This window comes from Hemitrygon akajei, chromosome 4 (assembly GCF_048418815.1).
Source record: "Hemitrygon akajei chromosome 4, sHemAka1.3, whole genome shotgun sequence".
NCBI classification, from domain to species: Eukaryota; Metazoa; Chordata; class Chondrichthyes; order Myliobatiformes; family Dasyatidae; genus Hemitrygon; species Hemitrygon akajei.
Window position 1 is genome coordinate 48,686,999 of NC_133127.1, and position 20,001 is coordinate 48,706,999.

The following is a 20,001-nucleotide window of genomic DNA, read 5'->3' on the forward strand; positions in this document are numbered from 1 at the left end:
AGAAGACAAAAAAAAAAGGAAATTATAGGCCAGTTAGCCTAATCTCAGTGATTGGGAAAGTGTTGGAGTCCATTATTAAGGATGAATTTTTGAGGTACTTGGAGACTAATGATAGAGTAAGTCAAAGTTAGCATGGTTTCTGTGAAGGGAAATCTTGTCTGAGAAATCTGTTAGAGTTCTAACAAGGGGTAATTACTTTGTGGATCCTAAACTGGCTTGCCCACAGAAGGCAAAGAGTGGTTGTAGACGGGTCATATTCTGTATGGAGGTCGGTCATCAGTGGAGTGCCTCAGGGATCTGTTCTGTGACCGTTACTCTTCGTGTAATGAACTGTATGAGGAAGTGGAAGGATGGGTTAGTAAGTTTGCTGATGACACAAAGGTTGGAGGTGTTGTGGATAGTGTGAAGGGTTTTCAGACATTACAGAGGGACATTGATAGGATGCAAAACTGGGCTGAGAAATGGCAGATGGAGTTCAACCCAGATAAGTGTGAAGTGGTTCATTTTGGTAGGTCAAATCTGATGGCAGAATATAGTATTAATGGCAAGACTCTTGGCAGTGTGAAGAATCAGAGGGATCTTGGGGTCCGAGTTCATAGGACGCTCAAAGCAGCTGCGCAAGTTGACTCTGTGGTTAAGAAGGTATACGGTGTATTGGCCTTTATCAATCGTGGAATTGAATTTAGGAGCTGAGAGGTAATGTTGCAGCTATATAGGACCCTGGTCAGACCCCACTTGGAGTACTGTGCTCAGTTCTGGTTGCCTCACTACAGGAAGGATGTGGAAGCCATAGAAAGGGTGCAGAGGAGATTTACAAGGATGATGCCTTGATTGGGGAGCATGCCTTATGAGAAAAGGTTGAGTGAACTCGGCCTTTACTCCTTGGAGCGACAGAGGATTAAAGGTAACCTGATAAAGGTGTATAAGATGATGAGAGGCATTGATTGTGTGGATAGTCAGAGGCTTTTTCCCAGGGCTGAAATGGTTGCCGCAAGGTTTAAGGAGCTGGGGAGTAGGTATAGAGGAGATGTCAGGGGTAAGTTTTTTACTCAGAGAGTGGTGAATGTGTGGAATGGGCTGCCGGCAACGGTGGTGGAGGCAGATGTGATAAGGTCTTTTAAGAGACTTTTGGATAGGTACATGGAGCTTAGAAAAATAGAGGGCTATAGGTAAGCCTAGCAATTTCTAAGGTAGGGACATGGTCGACCCAACTTTGTGGGCCCAAGGGCCTGTGTTGTGCTGTAGGTTTTCTATGTTTCTTCATTTATTTGCTTCTTTGAGAAAGTCACAAGCAAGGTGGACAAAGGAGAGGCAGTGGATGACATTTTCTTGGATTTTCAGAAGGCGTTTGACAAGATAAAATACTATGGCGATACAGGAAAGATAATGGCATGGATAGCAGAATGGCTGACAGGCAGGAGGCAGCAAGTGAGAATAAAAGGGGCTTTTACTGGTTGGCTGCCAGTGACTAGTGGTGTTCTTCAGGATCAGTATTGGGACTGCTGCTTTGCACATTGTTTGTCAATGATTTAGATAATGGAATTGATGGCTTTGTGGCAAAGTTTGCGGATGATACGAAGATAGGTGGAGGGGTAGGTAGTACTGAGGAAGCGATGTGATTGCTGCAGGACAGACAAATTGGAAGAATGGGCAAAACAGTAGCAGATAGAATACAGTTCGGAAATGTATGATAATGCATTTTGGTAAAAGGAGCCATAGTATGGACTATTATCTAAATGGGGAGAAGTTTCAAACATCAGAGATGCAGAGGGATTTAGGAGTCCTTGTGCAAGACTCACAGAAGCTTAATTTATAGATTGACTCTGTATCAAAGAAGACTAATGCAATTTTGGCATTTATTTCAAGATGAAGGGAATATAAACGCAAGGAGATAATGCTGATTCTTTATAATTTTCTAATCAAGCCACACATAACGTTTTAGCAGTTTTGGGCCCTGTGTCTCAGAAAGGATGTGTTGTCATGGGAGACAGTTCAAAGGAGGTTCACGAGGATGATTCAGGGAATGAAGAGGTTAACATATGAGAAGAATTTGGCAACTCTGGGCCAGTACTTACTGGAATTCAGAAGAATGCGGGGGATCTCATTGAAACCTACCAAATGTTGAAAGGACTAGATAAGGTGGATATGGAGAGGATGTTTCCTATGGTGGGGGTATCCAGAATCAGAGGCACAATCTCAAAGTTGAGGGCAACCATTTAGAACAGAGGTAAGGAGGATTTTTCGTATCCAGAAAGTAGCGAATCTGTGGAATGCTCTGCCACAGACTGCGGTAGAGGCCATGTCCGTGCATATATTTAAGGGGGAAGTGGATATTTTCCTGATCAGTCAGGGCATCAAAGGATATGGCAAGAAGGCAGGTGTATGGGGTTGAGTGGGATCTAGGATCAGCCATGATGAAATGGCGGAGCAGACTCAATAGGCAGAAGGGCCTAAATCTGCTCTATGTCTTATGGACAAAGTCAGCATAGTTTCCTTAATGGAAAATCTTGCCTAATGAACCTGTTGGAATTCTTTGAGGAGAGTACAGGTAGTATAGATAAAGGGTATGTTGTATATTTGGATTTTCAGAAGGCCTTTGACAAGGTGCCTCACACAAGACTGCTTACCAAGTTAAGAGCCCATGGTATTACAGGAAAGTTACTGGCATGGTTAGAACATTGGCTGATTGGTAGGAGGCGGCAAGTGGGAATAAAAGGATATTTTTCTGGTTTGCTACCAGTAGCTGGTGGTGTCCTGTAGGGATCATTGTTGAGACCACTTCTTTTTATGCTGTGTATCAATTATTTAGATGATGGAATAGATGACTTTGTTGCCAAGTTTGCAGATGCAGATTGGTGGAGGGGCAGGTAGTGTTGAGAACACAGGTAGGCTGAGAAGGACTTAGATTAGAAGATTTGGTATGAAAGTAGCAAATGAAATACAAAGTTGGAAAATGCATGACCATGCACTTTGGTGGAAGAAATAAATGTACAGACTAATGGGGAGAAAATCCAAAAATCTGAGGTGCAAGGGGACTTCTGAGTCTTTGTTCAGAACAACCTAAAGATTAACTTGAGTCAGTGGTGAGGAACGCAAATACATTTCATTTCAAGAGGTCCAGAATACAAGAGCAAGGATGTGATGCTGAGGCTTTGTAAGGCACTAGTGAGGCCTCACCTTGAGTATTGTGAACAGTTTTGGGCTCCTCATCTTAAAAAAGATGTGCTAGCATTGGAGAGGGTTCACAGCATGTTCACATGAATGATTCTGGGAATAAAAGGGTTATTATATGTGGAACATTTGATGGGTCTGGGCCTGTACTCACTGGAATTTAGAAGGATGAAGGGGGGATCTCATTGAAACCTTTCAACTGTTGAAAGGCCAAGACAGAGTAGATGTGGAAAGGAGGTTTCCCATGGTTGCGGAGTCTAAGACAAGAGGGGCACAACATCAGGACAGAGAGGCCACCATTTAAAACAGAGATGCGGAGAAATTTCTTTAGTCAGAGGTGGTGAATTTGGAATTTGTTACCATAGGCAGCTATGGAGGTCAGGTCATTGGGTGTATTTAAACCAGAGGTTGATAGGTCCTTGATTGGCCATGGCAATAAAGATTATGGGGAGAAGGCCAGGGAGTGGGATTGAGGAGGGGAAAAAAGGATCAGCCATAATTGAATAATGGAGGAGGCTCGATGGGCCTAATCACCTAATTCTGCTCCTATGTCTCATGATTTTCAGATGTGAGGGGAAACTAAAGTATCCACAAGAAACCCATAGTTCTTAGGGGGAACATGAAAACAACATCAAAGGTCAGGATTGAACTCCTGTCCCAGGAGCAATGAAAAGCCGCTCTAGAAGTTTGGGTACTGTGCAGTCCTTTTGTTTCCTATGTTTCTATCTGAATCTCTACAACTTTTTTATTTCATTCATATTCATACCATTCTTTCTAACCAAATTTAGATTGTGTGTGTGTGTGTGTGTGTGTGTGTGTGTGTGTGAGACACCACCCATTACAAGTGGCACTCACACAAGGCCCTGCTTTGAAGCCTGCAATGAAGCTTCATGCACATTGAAATGATGCTGTTTGCCACTGGCTCAAGACCTTGACCTGTACATTCTGTGGTTGTAGCTATGCCACGATAACTATGCCATAGCTATTCCACATTAACTGGTAAGTTCTATTCTGCAAAGTGGAGTGTTGGACATAGAATATCAGACCTTCATAGACAATCTGAATAGCAATGTACAAAAATACTGTCCTTGTTAAATAATTTATTTTATTCGTTTAATCATTCTAATGGTGCTTTCATCTTGCTTGAGTGAAAGAATTAATATCAGAAAATGATTGTCATAAGTCATTGATTCATAGAGCTATCAGGACAAAAAGCTGCCCTTCAGCCCACCATGTCCAGGCCCACCATCAAGTAAGTACCTATCCACATTAGACAAATTTACCAGCATGTGGTCTGTAGAGTTCTATGCTTTAGTAATTCAACTGCTGTGAGGGTACCAGCTTCCACCACTCCCTCAAGCGCCAGATTCCAGAATATAACTAACCTCTGGGTGATAAAATGTTTTTCTCACATCCCCCCTACACTTCTTGCACCCTGTCCTAAACTATGCTCTCTAGTTTAGACACCATTGCTATGGAAATTATATTAGCATATGTGCAATAGCATTGGATCAAAACCATAAACCCTTTTGTAGATCTTTTTTGTAAAGCTGGAGGAGGAAGCATGGAACTAACGACACAGGAACGATGAAATTGAAAATATTGTGAGCTCTGAGTCACATAACAACAGATAAATTTGAGCTCACCCAAGACAAAAGGCCAAAATTAAAGTAGGAAGGGTCTTCTGAATATCAGTTTGACAGTGGGAGATTCAAAGGATGAAGAAAATGACTTCAAACGTGATGAGCTTTGCAAGTTGGAGCTTTTCTCGCCTCCCCCAACTCAGTTCAACTTCCTTTGATTTAATTGGATCAGAGCTAATGTGCACTGTTTGGGATGAATGCACTGGATTTACTGTGGATGTTTAATATGCTTATCAGGGTTTTAATGACCACCTGGGCACAGCCATATGTGTTTTGTTGCAGCTTTTAATGACCGTATTAACAATGCAGCTTTCAGCCGAGAGAACCGTTATGATTTAGCATTTTTGTTTTCCCTCATGAAGACACATCCTGGGTCCCTGTGCTTTAGTCCTGCAGCAGCTGGTCGAAAGATCAACAATTATGGGTCTTCATTTGTAATTTTGGCAAGTTAAACCTCAGAGTTACATGGTGTAGAATTGGGCACTCCAGACCTCTCTGGTTGAATTATGATTTGTGAGATCAACAAGTCCCAAGAACATGAGAAGATATCATGGAAAACCCTGCAAAACAATGCTGCAGCAACATTGTCAATCTAGCTTGTGATTTAGACCTTATTTTGAATTGGGTAAAGACTGGGAGTGTGGGTCAGGGCCATCGTAAGTTCTGGTGTACATCATCATGTGGCTGATGTTCCTGCATCTGTGGCGTCCATGTCACTTCAAAGACCAAGACTTGTCTGGGTGCACTATCTCTCTAGCATTCTGAGATAGACCACTGAGTGGGCAGCAGCGGAGGAGGAATTAACTAGTTGAGCAAGGGGTGTTGGGGGTTGGTGGCCTGATGCACAATCTGGTGAAGGAATATAATCCATCCTCATTGCTTATGCCCAAAAGGAACATTAAATGTTTTTGCAGGGCACAATATAAGCAGACTTCTGTAGGCCTATTAGCATCTCCTGGGTAGACCTTTCAATGTCTACATGCCTTCACTTGTCTCTCAAAACTACTTTTGGAATCCAAAGTAGGTCTCGTGACCATGATCCGCAGATTGTGAGTGACCTTTAAAGTCGGGAGTGATGGAGTCCTCCAAACGAGTTCGAACAAGGAACATAGAACAGTACAGCACAGCAACAGGCCAATGTTATGACAAATTAATTAAACTAATGATACTAATCTCTTCTATCTCAACGTGGCCCAGATCCAGCTATTCCTTGCATATTCACGTGCCTTTCGGTGCCATGTTCCTGCAGTGCCTGCTCTCACAGGCCTCACTCAAAGCAGCAAGCAAACTGCTGGAGGGACTCAGCAGGCTGAGCAGCATCCGTGGAGGGAAAGGAATTGTCAGTGATTCATGGGTGCTGCTCAACCTACTGAGTTCCTCCAGCAGACTGTGTGTTGCTCCAGATTCCAGCATCTGCATACTCCGGTGTCTCCATGGAGACAGTTAAAAGCAGCGTGAAAATGCCAACCCTTCCCACCCACATTAAAATGTGCTTAGTGCTTAGTGAAATTCTAATAAAATTATTAATGATGGCACCTGGAAAACAGTGGGATGCAGATGGATAAATGAGTTCTTATTGGGTATTTAGAAATTTGGAGGGAAGTGAGGACAACAGAACTGAAGTGCAAGGCAGCCTTGATTTGGTAAGACACCAAATTAGTGCTGGTGCGGAATAGAATACTTCCATTCTTACTTACTGTTGTATTATGTTGATAATATTTTGAAGTTGGAGTTTCCCTTTAAGAGTACTAAATATACACCGGTGAGCCATCTGGACAAATTCTCCTATTGTGTTTTTTTTTCAAAGCACATTGCTGAATTAACATAGTGAGCATGCATTTCATATAAAACACATCTGCTTAGAGTATTCCACAAGGGAAAATCAAGCTTGAATTCTTGGTTTAGATTGATGTTTTAGTTTTATTTCTTCCCCACTGAAGGATAATTAAGCAAGATGTGACCTTGCCAGCAAACTGCAGTCTCGTTCTCACAGCATCATTTCAAAGCATTCTTACCGTCTTTGTTCCCCATAGTGGAATAACAATTTCTTTGGGTCCCTAGAGGGAACACTGATGAAGAAGTAAAGTTTTCTTCTAATAACTGCTTGAATGGGCTTAGAAGTCTAGAAGGAATTCTAAACAGGATTGTATCATTACATTACAGCCCAGTGCAGAAAATGACTCAGCATCTATAACATATGCCGTGTCATTAATCGACCCAGAGCCTTGCAGTCAATTCCATCTAGTTCCAGCCCTTCAGCGATAAGTCATTCTGTCTTTCGATCTAGCCCAGGTTATCTCATTAGGTGGCCTCTTCCTGTCACAGATGCTGAACACCACACAGATCAAATTAATTGCTTTAAAGTCTGCATTCTCCTGGATATTGTTTTTAGGATGATTTTGTAAAATTTGTGTAGCAAGGGAAATAAATTTCCCACTGTGATGTTAAAATTGAATTCTCTGTCACAGCTGTGAAAAGGGCTAACCCAGGAATATTGCTGGACCTTGTGTCAATGTGGAGACTGAAACTGGAATAGTACTGGACGCATCTGAACTTAATACATAGGACTTCAAATTTCACCACAGCAGTTTGAGAACATAGGTTGCTTATAAATTATGGACCTTAAAAATATTTAACAGTTTGATATGAAAACCACATTGTTCATGACTCAAGTGGGAAAGGTTACCCACAATGTCTATTTGTTTTGGCCTAATTGCGCCTGCCATCTCTCACCAATATGCTCACAATTAACTGCCCTCTGGAGCAACACTGGAAAACACACACAGTGTCATAAATGTTGGCTTGTTGGTGTACTTGTTTTTTTTCTTTAGTTTTAGCTTTCTTTATGCTTGCTTATTTGTTTGTATACTTATCTATTTATAAACTTTTAGTAACTTGTAACAATGTGCTCTATACTATGTGGTTTCTTTGTAAAACTGAAGCATTACTCAGATGACAGCTTTTCACACACTGTCATCAGAAGATTCCCTTAACCAACCAGTTTTACCAGCTTCAGTATAGAAGGAGAGCTTGAGGACACGTTCTTTTGTTACCTTTCTACTTACTTGCCTTACTTGCTGCTGCAAGCTGCCACTGCTCGACATCTAATAAATCCGCTGTAACTGTAAGATTTGTGGCTCATTCTGGACTTTGGAAGAACTTTCTAGACAACATCATCTCCTAATCTAATATAACCTTCACAGGTGACGTGGATATTGGTCACATTCCATGATGGATGATTAAGGTGATTTTGCAGTTGCCAGCTGTCCATCTTAGACTGTGACATAGACTTCCTCTGGGAGCCAAGCTCTCGGCAAAACAGAACACAGGGGTCCTTCCAGTGCGACTGGCCAGCTGCACTGGTGGAAAGTCATTGGCACTCACTTGGGTTCCATTCCCAGATTTATCAGCTGTAAGGGTCGTCATTGCTATTAAACATCTGTGACTACTTTGACAAACAGTTGGAATATGTTTAAGTAAAAAATTACGTTAATTCTTTTTTAAATTAATAAATGAAATAACAAAAAATATCATACACTTAAAAACCATTTCTCTCACAGAAAATTGCTCCTATCAATTTTAACAAGATCACTGTGCTTGGGCCAGGTCTAACCATGTACAGATTCAGTGGGCAGATTTCCCAGCCTGAGATCTAAGGATAACCCAGCTCTGGATTCATCTGCCAACAATTCTGGGCATATCCTGAGGGAAGTTCTGGCCCATCGTAATTAAACACTTTATGGTAGTTTTGGGGAATCTACAACAAGAGAAAATTCAAAATCTTTCCTTGTTTGAATCCTGTTGTGAGCCCACCCCATTGTGAAGGATTAGCTGATTACCATGTTTACGGTGGGTTTCATGCTCCGGCAATGAGAACAGGGGGCCTTAGGCCAGCCAGAAGTGCCCATGAAATGTTCTTGAGTATCTACCTTTGGTAGATAAGCCCAGACAGATTGACCCGTTGGACTAGAAATTGCCATTCATTTATTTCTGTTGCACAAAAGCACCTTTGTGTTTGCCTTTTGTATCAAATCACGTCATTCTCAGAAAGTTGCAGCTGGTCAATAAAAACGTTTGAAGCAGACTTTGGGAGTTTTACAACCAAAGATACAAAACAAAGGGGACCTGTGCTGTTTGGAGCAAAAACTGATTAGAGCTCCCAAGACTGCTGCTCAGAAATCAAAGGACATCATTCTTAAAGGTACGATCTTCCTTGTAATCCAGAGAGCAGCACTTGGTATTAGAATTGGTATTAGTTTACTATTGTCAACGGTAGCAAGACACAGAGAAAAGCTATTGATTGTGTGCTATCTAGTCAGATCATTTCACACATAAATACATCAAGGAAAAGGAAACAGAATGCCAGAATTTATGGTTACAGTTACAGAGAAACTGCAGAGAAGGTAGGCAAGTAACATGCAAGGGCCTTGACAAGGTAAACTGGGAGATTAAGAGTTCAGAACAACACACAAAATTGCTGGAGCAGCTTTGTAAAAGAGTCTGATCACAGCAGGGTAGAAGCTGTCCTTGAGCCTGGTGGTACGTGTTTCAAGCTTATGTATCTTCTGCCCAATGCAAGGGTTGGGGAGGGGGGGGGGGAGAGAGAGAAGTAGTGAGTTGGGAGGGGTCCTTGGTTATGTTGGTTGCTTTCCCGAGGCAGCAGAGTGTGTAGACAGAGTTGAAAAATGTGAGGCTGATTTGTGTGATAGATTGCGCTTCATATTCCACTCTGGAATTTCTTACGGTTTTGGGCGGAGCAGTTACCATACCAAACAGTGATCTATTGTGCATCTGTAAAGTACAGGGGAAAGTCATCAGGGACATGGCAAATTTCCTAAGCCTTCTGAGGAAGTAGAAATATTGGTGTACTTTCTTGGCCTTGTGGTTGGTTCAAGACAAATTGTTTACCATGCTGGAGTTAGAGGTTACAGACAGAGAGAGCTCTGAGATTCACTGAAGGGTTATGTAAGATCTGGTCAATGAGATACACACCATGTGTTTTAGAGGCACAGGAAAACCTTCAGGCACATTAGTTGAAGAGCCTGGTTGCAGATGACCTCAGTATTATCCTTGACATTCTCTATGTAATAGAGGAAAGATGGAATAAATGTCATGTTCTTGCAGTAAATTTCAACGTGACCGGTATCTGTTTGCATGTCAAGAATGGAGATCCTCAGAAAAAATGTATCTCATGCGAAAGTTCATAAATTCCTTAAATGATGTGCCATTCAATGGGAAAATTTATGAGATGCTGTCATAAGCTGTTTAAGTAAATGGAGCGCTCTATTTGCTAATGTGCTATAATCAGTGCACTAGCACCTATAAAGCACAAAGTGAGGGAATCTGATGCAACATCAAAGCAAATCTGCCTGTTTATTGATGTACTGTGTTGGTGGTAATGACTAACTGTGGGAGAGTCACTCAGACCCTGCCAGAGAGGATTTAGAGGGAGATGATTTAGGACGGAGATGAGGAGAAACTGTTTTTCCCAGAGAGTGGTGAACCTGTGGAATTCTCTGACCAGGGAAGCAGTTGAGGCTTCTTCACTAAATATATTTAAGGTACAGTTAGATAGATTTTTGCATAGTAGGGGTATTAAGGGTTATGGGGAAAAGGCATGCAGGTGGAGCTGAGTTTACGGACAAATCAGCCATGATCTTATTGAATGGCGGGGCAGGCTTGATGGGCCGGATGGCCTACTCCTGCTCCTATTTCTTATGTTCTTATGAGAAGTAACAAAACCAACTAGCCAAGTCAACTTATCATTTAGTCTATTTTTTTAGTCAAATTGGGTAAAAAGTTGGCTATTTTCAGATTAAGTAGTCTTCCCCAATCACATTCACTGTCAAGTTTGTGGAGTCCTCTTTTGTAAAGCTGTATATTCCTTATATAAGCTGTATCTTCACGCCTTTGTTTGGAATCCCAGGTTTAAGTCCACACACGAAATACTTCTTCTTACGGCAAGTGGATGACTTGTGAGGTTTAACAATATTTTCATCTTTCACAGGTGAAAGAAGCTGCTCATGCCTCCAGAGAGCTTCAACAAATATTTGTATGTTGGTACTGTTGAATTAAGGTTCTAACAGCGTGATGTTTAGAGGCCACTACTTCTGTACCATATATTCCATCCCTGTATTCCTGATTCAATAACAAGATGTCTCCACGTCTATTTAACATTGCACTTAGAACCCCAATGTGTATGAGCACCTTCCTGCTTGAAAACAATTGCAGCAAATAAATACCTCTGTCCATGCAGTGAAATGTCATACATTCTCACTGGGATGGAACTGAGATCACACAATAGTAAAAGCAGCATCAGAAGTCTACTAAAATGTTTTTGAGACTTAGAAAGAAAATTTTCTGAAATTATCTTTATGTACATTGTGCTATTGGATTTTTATTTGTGATTTAGCCTGGATTGTATAGATTTATAGAACCAGATGGCACATTGTCAGGTCTTTTGTAGATTTCATTGGTCCCCATTCCCTGCACTTTCTCCCTGGGCTATGTAACTCCAGGTGGATGGGGAGAATGGTCCTTCCAAGAAAAGAAAGCTAGATGGGTTACCCTATCTACAGTATTTCGAAGATAAAATGCAATATTTTATCTGCTGCAACTTATCGACAGTTTCTTAGTGCATGTGGTATTGCACTCCCCAGTACCTGATGGCTAAATCTCTCATCCGTAAGAAAGCGATTGCAGGGGACATTCCCTTTCCTGTCGGGCTGCAGTAGAAGGAAACGACTCCAGCACCTCTGCACCTCTGGAATAGTCACTGTGAGAATGAGCATAGGGGATGTTATTTTATTTTTTCGATAGTTACAACAGCTCGTTCTGCAGCTGCAGTAATTCCCTTCTCGTGCATTATAAAGGCTGCAACCTCAGTGCAATCAGCCTTGTTTAACGTTACCATAAAACACTTGCACTGCTTGTGTGCGTTGATTAGTTCTAGCCATACAGCAGGGGCTAATAGAGACTCGCTGGGCTTGGTGACATCACTCCTGCCTCTGAACCAGTGAGTGCACATTTGGAAATCATATCCAGATCCTGCCAGGCTGAATTTTGAGATGACGTTCAGAGTATGATGGATGTGGGTCACCCCCTCATATGCCCGTAAAACATTCTATTAGCTAAGCGTTAATTGTGATTACACTCAATGACAGAGTGGTCTGTTGATCACACACAAACTTGAACTTTCTTTACAAAACTTTTCTGCATGCACCCCTGAGTGGAATGCATTTACCTGAAGACAATAGGCAGCGGAACAATGAGCAGTTGTTTTTCAGTGAGTATTGGTGCCAGAATCACTGTTCTTTTTCTCACATTAATAAACTGGAAACGAATGGTCTGATGATGACTCAAAATGAAGAAATTCACACATCAGATTGGATTATACGACAGAACAGTGAATAAGTTTGGAGGGAGCATTCAGCTGGAAAGATGGCAGAAAAGATTCAAAGGACAGTCCCAGGACTGGAGGGACTTGAATTAGGAGAGATTGGATAGGCTGGGGCATTTTTCCTTGGAGCACAGGCATCTGAGGGGTGATGTATTCGAGTTTTCTCAAGACATGAACAGCGTAAATAAAGTGGGTGGTCACAGTCCTTTTCCCATTTTAGGGGAGTCTAAAACTAGAGGGCATAGGTTTAAGTTGGGTGGAGAAAGGTTTAAAGGAGATCTGGGGGGACAAATTTTTCATGCAGATGGTGGTAGGTATATGGAACAAGCTGCCGGAAGAATTGGCAGAGGCAGGCATAATTATATTTAAAAGACATTTAGAAAGGTAGGTGGATTGGAAAAATTCAGAGGGAAATGGGCCAGATGTCAGCAAATGGTACTAGCTGAAGTAATTAACTTGGTCTGCATGGACGAGTTGGGACGAAAGGCCTGGTTCCATGTTGTATAACACGACAACTCCATTGTCAGAAGGCTCAGTCTCTGAGTGATAGGCAAAAGAAGCAGTGGAGAGCCAAGCAGCACTTGACTAAATATGGGATGGTGAATCTATTCTAATCAATTAGATGGGTACATTCAATGTTGATCGAGCTGCTGCTGCACAGTGCCTGCAACCTGGATTTAATCTTCGCTGCTATCTGTGTGGAGTTTGTGTGCTCTGGCTGTGACTATGTGAGCTTCCCACTGGGTAATCAGAACACCCCACATGAAAAGGCAGGTGTGTTGGTTGATAATTAGTCACTGTACATCCTCTCTAGTGTGTAGGTCAAGGGTAGAATCTGGAGTAGTTGATGGGAAACTAGGTGGGCTATTTATGCAGGAAAGGGACTGCTCTGTGTGATGGTGTAGACTTGATGGGCCAAATGGCTGCCTTCAATATCACTGGGGAATGTGGAATGTCTTTCTGAGGGAAGTATAAATGCAACTCAAAGGTATTGAGTATTTTTTTTAACAGTTTGTTCACTATCTACCTCGGTGTGCCCTTTGCATCTTGTTATTTATGTGCACTGCACTTTTTCTGTAATTGTAACCGTGACACCACGTTCTACATTTTGTTACTGTTTTTCCCTTGTACTATCTTAATGTACATATGATATGAAGTTAGCTGACATGAAACACCCTTGCAAGTGTTAATTAGAGGCATGGCTATAAGTCCCATGAGCAGATTAGATGCTGGACCAGCTCATCTCCAACTTCTTCATCACTCTCTGTTGCTATAGGGCACACACTGCATTCACACCACAGTTACGTTTGTCCAGAATAATTTATTTTCATCCTGTGCTTATTCTCTCAAGATGTGCTTCGATCAGGTTCTATCAGGCTGAAAACACATTAAAATAACCAGCGTTTGTTGTGTGATTGATAGCCAAAGCTCATTATTCTATAAAGGCACAACCATGAAACTAATGTTTTGAAATCTGCTATCCTGACATTTTGTGAATTCTGTAGCAGAATGTAGCAAAACATTCTCCGTTATCATAGTTTTGAAATCACTACCATCGGTCCTGCTCTGAAAACCAGAATATCTTCCTTTCTGTCTCTATCTGGTTTCCTCACAAATTGATATCTTTATTACTCTTTTTCTTTCTTTTTCCAACATATATTTATGATTTTCATTGCTCCTTTAATGGCTGAGGTGCATTCTCTGGAATTCTCTTCTTAACCCTTTATTTTTGTGAGATGCTTCATATCTCCTCCTGTGGATCAGCTAGGAATTTTGTTTGATTAGAACCAAGAACTCAACTTGAAATGTTTTACTTCATTAAAGATGCTAAATGAATCAAAGTTGTTACAACTTATTGGAATTCCAATAGTGATGAAATATGGTGAATTTTGTTGGCAGATTAGCTACATTATTATAAAATCATTTAGTCTTGAATGTAAATTTATTATGAATGTAAAATTGTAATACAGTATTAATAGTTTATTTAAACTTTTTATAGGCATGATAAATTTCAATTTAGGAGGAAAGAAACAATATTTACTTTTCATAAATACTGTAGGTGTAAGGTCACTGAAATATTGGCCATTTATAATGATCTTCATCTATATAACATTTATAATGCAGTAAATTAGCCTTATACACACTTTATACAGGAGTGTGACAAAGCAACCAGTTCTTGAATTGAGCAATATAGAATTCTTGTGAGTGAGATGACTGGAGAAGGCTGCAGATATTGAGAAGGGTGAAGTGATGGAGGAGGTCTGATCCTCAGTGGAGGAAATGCAAGCTACAATCCCAGTGTGGAAATTGAGTTGCAGCTGAAATCATTTCCTGTTAAATACCTGTCAGAATACAGCTTAATTAATGATACTCCTCAACCAACACAGCAGTTTGCTAAAGCAAGTTAAAAATCATTCACAAACTTGATGGAATGTTTCCTTAAATATTAACTTAATTTTCACTTCTCTTTTGAGGTTCTTCCTTCATGATACCTTAATGGATAAATCTTAGTCATTGAGTCATAGAGTTACACAGCACGGAACTAGGACCCTTGCCCTAACTAGTCCATGCTGACTAAGATGCTCCTTCAAGCATGTCCCATAAACTTCTAAACCATTTCTATCCATATATTTGTCCTACTGTCTTTCAATAGTTGTTATTGAATCTGACTCAATCACTTCCTCGAGCAGCTCATTCCACACACATACCACTATTCATGTCAAAAAGTTGCCCTTCAAGTTTCTATATATTTCACTTCTCACCTTAAATCTATGCCCTCTAGTTCTTGATTTCTCAACCCTGAGAAATCAACTGAGTGCATTCACCCTACTTATGACCCTTAAGATTTATACACTCTATAAAATCACCTTTGACACCTCTGCTCCAAGGAATAAAGTCCCAGCTTCCTGACTTTTATCAAGCAGCTTCTGTAGTGTTGTATGGTACAAGCAGAGAATTTGGTTCAGCTGTGCTGCTCTGAAAATAACAGCCACAATTTTGTCTCGGCTCATGTGCAAATACTGAAGCAAAAATGCATTAATTTCTGTCACTGAGCTGTCTTTTTTATGGTCTGTCACAGATCTGAGCATTAAAATTATGGATATGTTTTGAATATAATCCCTTTAACTGTTCTACAATTTGACACGGGGCACTCAGATTGCTGACTTGCTGATTGAATCTTTCCCGAATACGCAAATGTAAACCATATTATTCAAATGCAGCTATCTAAATTTTAGTCCATAGTGCCAAATGGTTAACAATTATATTGTCAAATAGTGTTCCAGAGAGATATTGGTTTGATGCAGCTTTCATGTTCCATGTCAGTCTAATTTGGAAAGGTCTATAGTGGTTTATCTTTATAAACTGCATCTTGTTAATACGACACATTTCCTTCGTAGCTTTTCTCATCCGTGATTAATTTTCTAATTATTTGCAATATAGTATCTTTAAAGCTATAAAATGACTCAAGGCAAATCACAGTAATGTCAGTGAGCAAAATTCACTGAGTTTTATATATAGGTACATTAATACTGATCATCAAAAACTTGGTGAAGATGCCGGTTTTACACTGAATCTTAAAGAAAGAATGAGAATTGTATAGTCATAGATTCATAGAACATGGAAGCAGACTCCTCAGCCCCAACTCATCCATTCTGACCAATAAGCAGGTCCCATTTGACTGCATTTGGCCAATGTCGCTCTAAACCTTCCTTACCCATGTACCTGCTCAAATCTCTGTTAAATACTCTTGCTCTTTCCCTGGCAGCTCATTCCATAAATGCACCACTCTCTGTGTGAAGAAGTTAGAGTCATACAAAAGTAAAGCACAGAGGCAGGTACTTTGGCTCATCTGGTCCAAGCCAAAACACTTAAACGGTCTACTCCCATTGACCTACACCCAGCCATAGGCCTCCAAACCTTTACCATTTGTGTACCTATCCAAACTTCTCTGAAATGTTGAAATGGAGTTTGCATACGTCAATTGCACTGACAGCTCATTCCACACTCTCACGATCCTCTAAGTGAAGAAGTCTCTCGTCCTGTTCCCTTTTAAACTTTTCACATTTCACCCTTAACCCATGACCTCTTGTTGCAGCCCCACACAACCACAGAGGAAAATTCCTGCTTGCATTTATCCTATCTATAGCTCTCATAATTTTGTATACCTCTATCAAGTCTCCCCGCAATCTTCTATGTTCCAAGGTATAAAGTCCGAACCTATCCAATCTTTCCTTCCAGATCTGGCAACATCTTTGTAAATTTTCTCTGTATTCTTTCAGCTTTATTTACATCTTTCATGTAGTTAGGTGACCAAAACTGCACACTATACTCCAAATTAGGCCTCACCAATGTCTTATACAATTTCAACGTAACGCCCTATCTCCTGTACACAATTCTGATTTATGGAGGCCAATGTGCCAGAAGCTTTCTTTATGATCCTACCTACCAGTGATGCCACTTTAAGCGAATATGGACCTATATTCTCAAGTCCCTATGTCCTACCACACACCTCAGTGCCCGGCTGCTCACTGTGTAAGAACCACCCTTGTTGATCCTACCAAAGTGCAACAACTCACACTTGTCTGCTTTAAATTCCATCTACCATTTCTCAGCCCATTTTTTTCCAACTGATGCAGATCCCTCTGCAAGCTCTGCTAGTCTTCCTCACTCCTCAACGCACCCCCAGTCTTGGCTTCATCCACAAATTTAACCACATCATCATTGATATAGATGATACACAGCAAAGAACCCAGCACTGATCCTGGTAGTGCACCACTAGTCACGGGCCTCCAGTCAGAGAAGCAACCCTTTCCTATCAGCCTCTGCCTTCTCCTACAAAACCAATGTCTGATCCTATTTACTATCTCATCTTGATTGCCAAGCGACTGAACCTTTGTGACCAACCTCCCATGTTGGACATCATCAAATGCCCTGTGGAAGTCCACGTAGACAACATTCACTACCTTGTCTTCATTAACTTTCCTGGTGATTTCCTTGAAATCCTCTGTAAGATTGTTTGGACATGATCTACCATGCACAAAGCCATGCTGACTATCCCTATTCAATCCCTGTCGGTACAAATACTCATAAATCCAGTTTCTTAGAATACCTCCAATAGCTTTCCCACCACTGATGTCAGGCTCACCAGCCTATAATTTCCTGATTTATTTTTAGAGCCTTTATTTAAAACAGTGGAACAATACTAGCTTTCCTGAATCTCCCGGAACTTCCACAGGACCAATTTTGTCGCTTACATTCTTTTGTTCTTAACACATCTGCAAAATCCCTTAGGATTCTCCTTCACCTCGTCTGCTAGGGCAGTCTCATGCCTTCTTTTAGCCTTCCTGATATCTTTCTTAAGTGTTCTCCTGCATTTCTTGTAAGTGTTTTATAAATGTCTCATTTGTTCCTATCTGTCAATATCTGCTATGCACCTCCTTTTTTTTATTAACCAGGGTGTCAATATCTCTTGCAAACCAAGGTTCCCTAAGCCTGTTATCTTAATCTTTTATTCTGACAGGCAAGCTTTGTATTCTCAAAAGTTCAGTTTTGAAGTCCTCTCACTTACCAAGTATACCTTTGTCAGAAAACAAGCTGCTCCAATCCTCATTAGTGAGATCCTTTCTCAAATACAGAATTTCAACCCATGGATCAGACCTAACTTTTTTCATATTTACTTTGAAACTAATGGCATTATGATCACTAGATGTGAAGTGTCCCCTACACAAACTTCTGAAACTTGTCCTGTCTCATTCTCCAATAGCAGATCAAGTACTGCACACTCTCTCCTTGGGACTTCTATGTACTGATTAAGGAAACTTTACTGAACACATTGACAAACTCCAACCCATCTAGTACTTTTACAGTATAGGAGTTCCAGTCAATATGTGCAAAGTTAATATCACCTACTATAACAACCTTATGTTTCTTGCAAGTCTGCGATTTCTGAATAAATTTGTTCCTCTCAATCTGTTGGTTGGACTATAATATAGCCCCATTAACATGGTCCTAGGTTTCTTATTCCACAGGTCCACCCATAAAGCATCACTAGATGAGTTCTCCAATCTGTCCTGATTGAGCACTGCCATGAGATTTTCCCCTCCCGCTCTGTACAGCCTAAAACAATGGAATCCCAGTGTTGCCCCTCTTTCACCATGTTTCACTAATGGCTACAATATCATCAGTCCTTGTGTTGATCCATGCCCTGAGCTCATCTGCCTTTCCTACAATACTTCTTGCATTGAAATATACACAACTCAGAACGTTGTCGCACCATGCTCAACCTTTTGATTCCTGACTTTGTCTGAGGTCTTACTAACATCTGTCTCTGCAACCTCTCCACTATCTGTTCCGGATCCCATCCCCATGCAACTTTAGTTTAAACCCCATCATGCAGCACTATCAAACATTCCCACTAAGTTATTTGTTCCCCTCCAGTTCAGGTGCAAACCATCTCTTCTGTACAGGTCCCAGATGTTAAACCATGTTAGCCATATGTTAAACTGTATGATCTTCCTACTTCTGGCCTCACTAGCATGTGGTTCAGGTAGCGATCCTAAGCTCATAACCCTGGAGGTTCTGTCTTTTAACTTAGTACCTAACTCCCTGAACCCTACTTTGCAGAACCTCATCGCTCTTCCTAGCTATATCATTGATGGATAATGACCTCTGGCTGCTTACTTAAGAATGCTGGCAACTCGATCCAAGATGTCCTGGACCCTGGCACATGAGAGGCAACATACTATCTGGGAATGTCATTCTTGTCCACAGAACTTCCTTCCTGTTCTCCTAGCTAACAGATCTCCTAATACCATAGCTTGCCTTTTCTCGCTCCTTCCATTGTGAGTCACCGATCCAGACAGTGCCACAGATCTGACTGCTGTGACTTTCCTGTGCTAAGTCATTCTAAAGTGTGTACCTGTTATTGGGGGGTGGGGGGGGGGATGGCCACTGGCATTCTCTGCAATGGCTGTTTAACCCCTTTCACCTTCCTGACTGTCACCCAGTCTCATGTGTCCTGCACCTTGGGTGTAACTATCTCTCTATGTGTCCGGTCTGTCACCCCCTCAGTCTGGGAATATCCGGAGTTCATCCAGCTCTAGCTCCAGCTCCTCAATGTGGAGTGTTAGAAGCTGCAGCTGGATGCAATTTTTGCAGGTGAAGTTGTCAGGGACACTGCAGGTCTCCCCGTCTTCTCACATCCCAAAAGAGGAACATTCATCTATGTTGCCTGGCATTCCTACTGTTCTAACAGTGCAGGGAACAATAAATAAACTGGAAAAAAATCTACCTATGGCTTTTTTGCCTTCTCTTACACAAGCCTCTCCCTTCTGAAGCCTTGAAAGAGCTAAAGGCTCAAATACTTTAACACTGTCCACTCCAACAGTGGCTGCTTCTCTTGCCCCTGCTTCTGATCGCTGGTTGGCCTCTGCTCAAAGGTGACCCTCAGTTTCCTTTTACGTCTTTCCCTTCTTATCTTGTCTATGCTCTCGAGTCTTTGATTGCCTTTCCCAGGGGGAATAAAGCCTTATTTATGTCCTTTATGACTTAGGAAGTCTCTATTGGTCACTGTTCAGTGTCCTATTTTCCAAGGAATAAAGTCGTAGCCCAGTCTCTCCCTTTAACTTTGGCCCTCTAGTCATGAGAAGATAGAGTCATAGCAAAGTACAGCACAGAAACAGGTTCTTCAGTTCATCTAGTTCAAGCTGAGCCATTTGAACTGCCTATTCCCATCAACTTGCATTGATGGGACCATAGCCCTCCATACTGTTACCATTCATGTACCTA

The 20,001-nt window shown here is 41.3% G+C and overlaps 1 protein-coding gene across 1 annotated transcript in view; it reads right to left on the bottom strand.

Moving 5' to 3' along the window:
- The window catches only part of LOC140725907 (uncharacterized), a 181,729-nt gene that overhangs the window by 153,929 nt on the left and 7,799 nt on the right, over positions 1-20,001 (bottom strand). Inside the window, exon 3 of the mRNA XM_073041842.1 lies at positions 11,477-11,589. Within this exon, the coding sequence (XP_072897943.1) occupies positions 11,477-11,589 (113 nt within the window). The remainder of the gene's footprint in view (positions 1-11,476; positions 11,590-20,001) is intronic.